The sequence below is a fragment of the Oryzias latipes genome, chromosome 20, assembly GCF_053564925.1.
Source record: "Oryzias latipes strain Hd-rR chromosome 20, Olatipes_Hd-rR_3.1".
Lineage (NCBI taxonomy): Eukaryota > Metazoa > Chordata > Actinopteri > Beloniformes > Adrianichthyidae > Oryzias > Oryzias latipes.
Genome location: NC_136256.1, coordinates 6034608 through 6044328, shown reverse-complemented (window position 1 = coordinate 6044328; position 9721 = coordinate 6034608). Strand labels below are relative to the sequence as shown.

General features: G+C 42.0%; 1 protein-coding gene across 1 annotated transcript; it reads right to left on the bottom strand.

Moving 5' to 3' along the window:
- Window positions 1-1678: 1678 nt before the first annotated feature.
- Window positions 1679-7768, bottom strand: gal3st2 (galactose-3-O-sulfotransferase 2). Its single transcript, XM_078938277.1, has 2 exons — window positions 7249-7768; window positions 1679-4004 (listed from the first exon to the last, which is right to left on the bottom strand). Exons 1-2 carry the CDS (start codon window positions 7546-7548, stop codon window positions 3135-3137), a joined length of 1170 nt encoding a protein of 389 aa, XP_078794403.1. The 5' UTR covers window positions 7549-7768; the 3' UTR covers window positions 1679-3134.
- Window positions 7769-9721: the final 1953 nt, after the last annotated feature.

Sequence of the window (9721 nt, the reverse complement as noted above, 5' to 3'; positions counted from 1 at the left end):
CACCAGCAGAGAGGATGGAGATGAAATGATGTTAAAACTAATCAGTTCTCTGTGGTTGCCAGAAACCAGCAGGGACACAGGACGTGTTCGGTGAGTGACACAGGATAACAGTCTACCATCCAGAGCAAACACTTTTTTAGGGTTTGGTAGAAGTTCAGTGGGGATGTTGGATTGGGACACAAACTGAGAGTCAATAAAATTGTCATCTGCACCGGAATCCATTAAAGCCTGGATCTGTAATGTTGTGGTGTCATATGAGATCGTACCTTGAAGATGGATGCGTCTGGAGGAGGGATCCACAGGGGTTCGGCTCACCAGTGCCCCTCCTGAGCCTGATGAGCCCGGTCTTTTGGCCGTACGGGGCAGTTGGGCCGGAAATGGCCAGACTTGCCGCAGTAGAGGCAGAGCCGCTGGTAGATGCGGCGCTGACGTTCCTCAGGTGTGAGAGTCATCCTGCCGAGCTGCATAGGCTCCTCGCTGCAGCGCGGCGTGCTCTGTTCCTGGGGAGGCGTGGTCGCGGAGTCCCGCTGAGTTGCAGGTGGAGGGAACACCGGCAGATGAAGGGGCGTGACCGGCAAGGAGCTGGCGGGACGAGAGGGTCGAGCTGCTCTTTCCCTGCGTCTCTCCCGAAGGCGGTTATCCAGCCTTATGGAGAGGGAAATTAACTCCTCTAGGTTGGAAGTTTCGTCACGAGCAGCTAGTTCGTCTTTGATCTCCTCTCTAAGACCCCGGTAAAATATTCCGGTGAGGGCCTTTTCATCCCAGCCACACTCCGCAGCGGAGATGCGGAAGTCAATGGAGTACTCCGAAACTGAAGCGGGACCTTGGCGTAAGGAGAGCAGGCGATTTCCAGTCTCTTTTTCCTGGAGAGGATGATCAAAAACTTTGAGCATTTCAGCCGTGAATAAAGCCAAAGAGTCGCAGTGGGGAGAATTACTGCCGGCTAATGCAACAGCCCAGGCAGAGGCTTTGCCTGACAGTAAACTCATGATGAACGCCACTTTGGATCTTTCAGAGGAATAAGTGAGAGGTTGCTGATCGAACACGAGTCTACAGTGATGGATAAATGATTTGCATAGACCTATCTCTCCGGAGTACCTGCTGGGAGTGGGGATGAAGGGCTCACGGGGAGATGATGCAAGAACGTGAGGAGCAAGTGACGGGGCTGGATCCGATACTGCGGCTTGAACTGGATCCGGGGATCTTCCTGAGGTGAGTTGAGACGAGACCTCCTCCAGGCGACCGCCGAGACGATTTATTCCGGTGGAAAGATGTTGAAGGGTGTTCATGATTTCCTGGAGAGCTTGATCATGCCGTCCAACAAGGGCCCCTTGGGACGAAAGGGCATGTTTAACCTCTTCAAACGCTGCGGGGTCCATATTTTGGCCGGATTATTCTGTTAAGGTGAGCGGTAGGACCCCAAAGCAGAATCTGACTCCGAGGGCAGTTAAACAGTTTTTATTCCTCACAGGACAAGGAACAGAATTGGACAGGCAGCAGAATCAGGGAGCTAAACTGGAAAACCACAGATATGTAGAGCAATGGAAAAGTGATAATCCGGCATGGAGAAGCAACAGGCTCAGGCATTTAAAGACCTTGATGAGATGAGGATCAGGTGTGCCATGTAGGGAGGCACCAGGGAAAAAGTCAGCCACGCCCACCTGGTCACACTGATCACAACAATGGGAGGATTTTCAAACAGGATAAAGTGTATCTGAAGGCCCTTTGATAATAATGACTAGTAAATTTGTCTAGACAATGCTGATCACCACATATATAGGTGTGTAGAAATAGGTGTATTGGTTTTTAGATTGTACTTACTGCTTTGTCCCTAAAAACCTCATCTTCCAGTATGACCATGGAACTGTTGTCTGAACATCACTGGTCCAGATTAAAAATATCAAGCCTCACTCAAAACCCACTGCATATTGCTTTTTGAAGAGGGGTTGGCGCTTAAGACACCATCATACACCTGCTGAAGCAAATCCACCATCGTCTAGAAAAATACAGGCAGCAGAATGAGGGTCTGTTCTTTACATTCTCCTGTGCCGTTTTTTTCAGTTCAACCTGTTTAACCCTTGTGCTATCCTATTCTCCAGAGTCTGCAGGAAAATAATTCCTGATAGAACCGGCTCAACAACCTGTGCAGACACCTGAGAGAATCTTCTCAGGACAGATCGATACTGACAGAGAAACCAGTTCAGTTCCTCAAAACTGAGACACGTGGTTTTCTAAGTGTCAACCTTAACTGTTAAAAAAGGTCTTTTTGAATCAGAATCAAACAGATCAGTTTGGTTGGTGAAATCAATTCATAGATTAATCATTACATCCCTAATCTACATTTACTGCTATTACAAAATGTATGTTGATGAAACTTGTTATAGTAGTGACAAAAACAAAAATCTACTTTCACCCCTGAGTGTATACACGTTGTATAACACATTTTCTTTTTGCTGGCATCTTGATCTCCAGGGCTGCTGTAACAATTGAATTGCCCCAAAAAGTTTATCTTATCATGATAAATGTCATAAAACCTCACATCACAAGAAAAGTAGAATAATTTGCCAGGCAAATTGTCGTCCAGCTATGTGTGTAGATTGCCAGGTCCTTTGCCTGACGTCTGTTGACTTTTGCTGATCTGATTCTCTGATTTTCCGAACTTTTGAAAAACTGATCCTAAACTTTTGTCTGTCAATCAAACGTTTTGAAACTTGGAGGCGGGGCCAAGCAGGCACCACATACAGTACTTTTATTGAGGCATCTGGTTGGTCAGTTTAGAACTTGAATAATTTGCACTAAAAAAAATCATGAAAAGAAATGAGGATTATCAAGAAGATGTCAAAAAAGGTAATAGAGCAAGAATGGTTATTCGGACAATAGAATGACTGCGTAACAGCTGTTTATTACTCTATAGAAGTCTATGGGATTTTGGCGTCTTGGAGCCAGCAAGTACTTCCTGTTTGGAACGACAGGGGAGAGGGGTCACTCAGTCCAGTTACCATATACAGTCAATAACCATCAGCGCCCATCCCCCCCGCCAAAAATAAATAAATAAAATAAAACAAAATAAAAACTAAACTTTTCATTAAGCTGTTTTGTTATTTGGTTCCTCCAGCGTTGTTTCCTTATAGGTCTCATCTCTGGACGATAGTTTCAGACTCTTTCCCTTTTCGCCACGAGAAAGAGGCGGTTTTAGTGGGGAGTCTGAAGTGAGAAGAAGCTTGTGGAAACTGCCGTGCATAAAGCTGATGTGTGTACTGCAGCTCTGGAGTGACGAGTCTCTGACATTTCCTCTTGCTTTGTGTGTCAAGGTTGGGGTTTAAGTTGTATCCTTGGATTACAGCTGCTCCGTACTGAAACGGCTTCAGGTCAGAGTCCTCTATTTTTGATGGGTCAACGGCCCCTTCGCCTTTGAGACAGGTTCTTGCTAACTTGGCCTGCAACATCCTCAGCTGTGATACCTCTGCCTTCATCTTCTGCCGTCCAATGAGGTGGTCTACTTTGGTCCAGAAGGTGGTGTTGAAGTGCAGGTAAATCCTCCAGTCTAAGGCGTTCCATCTCTTGATCCGCTCTGCAGTTTCGGGTGAAATTTTGTTATGGGTCCACTCACTACGACTGTTCAGCCTGAACGACACCACGTCCTCCAGGGACCAGCAGAGGACGTGCTTGAGCAGTACCATGGACTCCTCGAAGTAATCAGAAATCAGAATCAGCTGGAAGTCCTGCTCTATGGCTGCAATTGCCTGACCAGCCTTCTCGTCCAGGTCTTTTGGATCCACGTTGTTAGGAAGCCCAAAGTCAAAGGCCAGGACATTGTGTGCGTACTGGTTGCTGGTCTCTGAAGAACTGTAAGTCTTCCAGCAGGTATTCAAGAAGTCGTCCAGGCTGTGCGCTTTTCTGAAGGCTGGAATGCTTTTGTAGTAAACAAAGATAGACTCCATCATGGAAACAGGATGTCTCAGTATGGAAAAGTAAAACGTGTCCTTGGGCATCACCTTTGCCACCTGTGGGAGTCATAAACAAAACATTTATTAAGGTTACATGGAGGCTCAAGACAGATAGTCAGGCTACATCTGGATCCAACATTTTAAATGCAGCCCCACCCAATCTCCTTTTTTGATTGACCTTCATCAATCATAAAATGCAGCTGTTTGGGGGACTAATCAACAAATTAAATAATGTAATCTTTAATTTTGAAGGATTGAAAATAAATCCATTCAGAGCTCTGACAGACAGAAAAACAGACTATTTGGTCCATTCAATATGAGCAAACAAACATCGTTAAAAATAGAACAAAAATATTCGTTGACGGTAAATGAAAACATTTATGAGAGCTGGAATAAAATTTCTGAAGGCTCTGAAGACAACATTTGTTTTCACCATCACTTCTCTTGTTTTACATTATTGAAATCAGTATATATTTCATAGTTCCAAAGGGTAACAGCTTAGACAGGCCCTGGTCACAGTAATAAAGTTTATATGGCTCAGTTTCAGTTGTATAATAATATTAATTTAGTTACAATAAACTATGGAGATATTGAGAAAGCCATAAAACCACACACATAAGAAATCACTGCAGTACCAACAAACCAACGCCCTGTCACAATGCTTTCCTCAATCTGTTCTGTTTCTGAAGGTCTGGTGGGTCTACAGATCTCTGTGTAAAATATTCCTGCATCCTCTGACTGAAATCAATGCTTCTGATCAGAAAAAGGAACCAAAAAGTTGCAGAATTTTGGTTTGTAATGAAAAATACAACTCAAGAAATCTGTTTAACTGCATGAAATCCCTCAGAATTTACAGTATATCCTTGAATCCCCTCCAAAATAAACAGACAAAGATCTAGACAGATAAATGCTGGTGCTATCTATCATTTAAAGACCTTCTCAAATGAAGATTGTGTTTTTGTTGTTTTCAGCATCTTTTTGTAGCAATTTTTTACGGTGGCCCTGAAGTGCAAATCGCATCAACAAATCACTCGATGCAAAATTATTTAAAAAATCACACCAAAAACAAAACTAATTAATGACAAAAAAAATTCAAAAAACTTTGCATTTTAAAAATCAAAAGAAAATTTCAGAAATCAAAATGTCAGGCACAAAAATGAAAAAATATTTCAAAAACAAGAGTAAATTTCAGGAAACAAAATGAAATGTTTAAAAAATAAATGATTGACAAACGTCATTTTCCCATCAGCAATGTCTCACAGTATCTACTTTTTCTGGTTTCTCATTGTGCTTTGTTTTTCAACATTTTATTTTGTTTTCTGGAAATATCTTTTGCTTTCCGAAATGCTAATATTTTTTTATAGAAACTGTAGGTTCTATGGGACTTGCTTATTGGATGATGACGTTTGTCCAACATTTTAACAGAAGTTTCATCATCCAATCAGCTATTTCCCATAATACCTACCTAATCAGGTTTCTCATTGAGTTTCATTTTTATTTAACATTTCAGTTTGTTTTCAAGAATTTCCTTTGTTTCTTGAAATAGTATTTTGTTTTTCATTTTTTTCATTTGGGTTGTGGAATTTTGTTTTGCTTTCTAAAATGTAATGCTGTTTTTTAAATATTTAAATATTTGTTTTGCTTCTTAAACTGTTGTTGGTATCTTTAAATCAAGTTATCAAGCCGTGTACCTTTGACGCACTAAGGAATGATTTGTGTAATGAAATGTGAGTTATTTTCACAGTTCAATTTCCGACCCGGAAGTAAGACGACCTGATCTCTGAGGCTCCGCCTTTCACTCCTTGTGGGGGCCGGCCATTTCATGACGTCAGCCTAGAGTCGGCTTCAGCAGAGTCTGTGTTTCACCTACGAAAATAAACAACATCCAACCTTTTGCAAAGATGGATGTACATATTGTGCATATTAAATCAAAGCTTTTTTCCAAACACGTCCAGCTCCACGGAGAAAGTGGGTGTCTGCCGCTGGCAGCGCAGACTCCTCCTGGAAGGGGCTGTTCCTCACTTTATGACATCACAATGTGAGGACCCACTCGTGGATTGGGAGCAGTTGGTGCTCAGAGTGCAGGTTTTTAGAGGAATACTCAGAAATTTGTGAATGGACCAAGGCACCACTTTGAGGCTGTTATTTGTGAGGAATAAACATTATAATACACTTAAAAGCTCAGAAATTTGATTTTGCATTATACACACCCTTTTAAATGTTTTTTGGAGTCGAGTGATTTGTTGATGTGATCTGCACTTTAGGGCCAACTGCATTTTTTTCATGATGGAGGACATTCTGTAACATTATCAGGGCATCACAAATGGTGAGAAATGTTGGAACTATCCAGCCGTACAGTTTGGATTCAGATTCCAGCTCAGTCGAGGAAAACAAAGACCTACATGGATCTATTTGTCTGCAAGTGGATGAATCACAATGGAGTGTAGCAGGAAGACTGTTGCCTGTCGTTGTTGTTTGTGCAAAATTCCAAGAGTTTTCAAACAGCATTTTTTTCATCTGCTTCTGATTCAACACAATTTGAATAAAGATATAGTCAGAAACTAAGTTTTAATCCTAAAACTTCTGTAAACAGTACAGACGAAAAGTTTGGACATACCTTCTCTTTCAAAGTTCAAAGTTTTCTTTATTTTCATGACTATGAAAATTGTAGATTCACACTGATAGATTCTCAACAAGAGAATGCCAAGAGTGTGCAAAGCAGTAATCAAATCAAAAGGTGGCAACTATGAAGAACCTAGAATATGACATATTTTCAGTTGTTTCACACTTTTTTGCTATGTATATAATTCCACGTGTTAATTCACAGTTTTGATGCCTTCATTGTGACTCTACAATTTTCATAGTCATAAAAATAAAGAAAAACTCTTTGAATGAGAAGGTGTGTCCAAACCTTTGGTCTGTACTATCGGTTGGGGTTGTGAGGGGCTGTAAGCTAGAGGGAGCGAGTGTAAACCAAGGACTGATGAGGAAATGATCACTGGTTTACCCCCACCCACAACTCAGAGGTGAGTTTCTAATGAACTCCTGCCGCTCTGCAAAAAGATGTCCTAAAAACAATACAGTATTTTGGATTTTGGCTAAAAACAGCATGATCATAAGTAAAAGACCACTGGGAATCCTTTGAAAACAGATCAAAAGGTTATCGGAGTGGGACTTAAAGCAAAAACATTATCAACCTAAAATATTTAACTCGACACCTGTCCCCCCAACTGAGGACTCATCCCCATTTGAAACAAATCAAACAGAAAAACGCTGAAGGTTTCATGATGACGAAGCTTACCTCAGGTTTCTTGAACCTCATGTGGTTGCACATGATGTGAAACTCCTTCACATGTCTGCTGCTGAAGCCCTCAACATAGTGGGCCGAGAAGAAATGGGGGTAAAATAGCTGGACGTGTTTGTTCACGGGTAAGGCGAAGGTCAGGTTCCTGCTCTCTCCAAAGCGGTATAAAATGTTCAAGACAGTGCTGCTCCCTGTTTTATGTGTTTTGAGAAAAACAATGTGGATCTTTGGATGGCAGGTTTCTTTGGTGTGAGACAGGTTCACACGAAACTCCGTGTGGAGCGTTTTGTCTCTCATGTTTTTGAAGTTGCTCCTGGAATCATTCAAGTTCTCTCCTGCTTCCAACTTGGATGTTTCAGCAGTATGGATGATTTTGTTCACACCTCGGAGGGAACCGTCATTGGAAAAGTCAAGGTTATTATCTCGAAGATGCAGCTCTGCAGCTTGGATCTTCTCTGTCAAGCTGAAGCGTAGGTGAAGGTCTGTTGGGGGGGGTTCATGGGGTGGCAACCTCAGAGGTGGCCTGCAAAAATCAGGATCACAGAAGTTTAGTCATGTTGAATTTGAAGGAGAAACGAAGGCAAGGCAGTTTCAGCCAGAAGATGCAGGTCATCAGCCTCTCTTTTGGTCTACAAACGTTTGCTGCTATTCAGATTTCAGGAGTTTGCTTGAACACACCAGGAGGAAAGATAAGTGAAAGAACAAAGACCCCTTCTGCACCCTGTACAGTTGTGCTACATTCACACCGGGCATGTGACACGGGTTCAAAGAAAGCACAAAACGCAGCTCGGTGTGACATGTCATAGCAGAGCAAACCCCATGAATCTCGTTCTAGGGTTTTTCTTTCACAGCTCGTTTCCGATAAATGAAACATTTGATGTCGTAATTCCAGCCGGACACAAACTGCGACAATTAATTTCTACTCCATGATCAATTTTCAAACGGTTGGCACTTCCGTGAATTTAAAAGGACGCCATTCATACATCACTACCAAATCTGAGTCCCTCAGTCAAAGTTTGACCTAGTCTGACTTTCAGCACGAGTTCAATGAGCACGCATTTTGTACTCAGAGTCCAAAAATGGTCTTAAAAATACACATTAATGTGAGTGTTTTGAATGTGGATGCCTGAAGCGCGCATATACATGCGTTCACATATACAGGGGTGGACAAAATTGCTGGTACCCCTCAGTTAAAGAAAGAGAGTCCACAATGCTCACTGACATGACTTGAAACGTTCAAAAGTAAATAAATTAAAATTTATTGAAAAATAAATCATCAAAATATGCCAATACTTTTGAGTTGTTGATTAAGAGAATTATTTAAAAAACAAACTAATGAAATAGGGCTGGACAAAAATGATGGTACCTCTATGAAAGACTGAGAACTAATTGCCCAGGGGGTCATGATGAACTCAGGTATGTCCTTTAATTGACATCATTTAAAGGTAAAGGCTATAAAACCATCTCTAAGCAGCTGTAAGTTCCTGTGACAACAGTGGCACATATTATTCAGAAGTTTAAGACCCACTGGACAGCAACCAACCTCCCTGGACGTGGCCGGAAGAGGAAAATTGAAGACAAATTGAGGAGACGGGTAGTTTGAACTGTATCCAAAGAGCCCAGAACAACCTCCAAAGACATTAAAGGTGAACTGCTAGATCAAGGTACATCACTGTCAGATCGCACCATTCTTCAATGTTTGAGCCAGAGTGGACCTCATGGGAGACGACCAAGGAGGAACCACTGTTGAAAGGAAACCATCAAAAAGCCAAAAATGCATGTTGACGAGCCACAAAGCTTCTGGGAAAATGTCCTTTGGACAGATGAGACAAAACTGGAGCATTTTGGTAAGGCACATCAGCTCTATGTTGGTAGACTCAAAAGGGAAGCATACAACGAAAAGAACACTGTCCCTACTGTGAAACATGGAGGAGGCTCAGTTCTGTTTTGGGGCTGTGTTGCTGCATCTCGCACAGGCTGTCTTCAGTTCTATTCTATTCAATTCAATTTAATTTGTATAGCCCAAATTAACAACAGTCGTCTTGATGGGCTTCGTATTGGTAATTGAAAAAGTTAAACATAAAATCAAAAGGATCATAAATACCTAGAATTCAATATGAAAATACTAAATTGAACTAACAAACTCACTAAACTAAACTGGACATCCCTGCCCTCGGACTCCCCTTCGCGGTCTTGAAGTTGTGCAAGGTAAAATGAAATCTCCAGATTATCAAGGCATTCTGGATAGAAATGTGCTGCCTAGTGTCAGAAAGCTTGGTCTCAGTCGCAGGTCATGGGTCTTCCAACAGGACAACGATCCAAAATACACAGCCAAAAACCCCCAAGAATGGCTAAGAGAAAAGCGTTGGACTATTCTGAAGTGGCCTTCTATGAGCCCAGATCTGAATCCCATAGAACATCTGTGGAAGGAGCTGAAACATGCCATTTGGAGAAGACACCTGTCAAACCT

Bases quoted from the DNA above. Each gene is read 5' to 3' on its own strand.
- gal3st2 (XM_078938277.1), bottom strand. From the start codon at position 7,548: ATGAGAGACAAAACGCTCCACACGGAGTTTCGTGTGAACCTGTCTCAC. The intron at 4,005-7,248 runs GTAAGCTTCGTC...TGACTCCCACAG, and splicing joins TGAGGTTCAAGAAACCTGAG to GTGGCAAAGGTGATGCCCAA.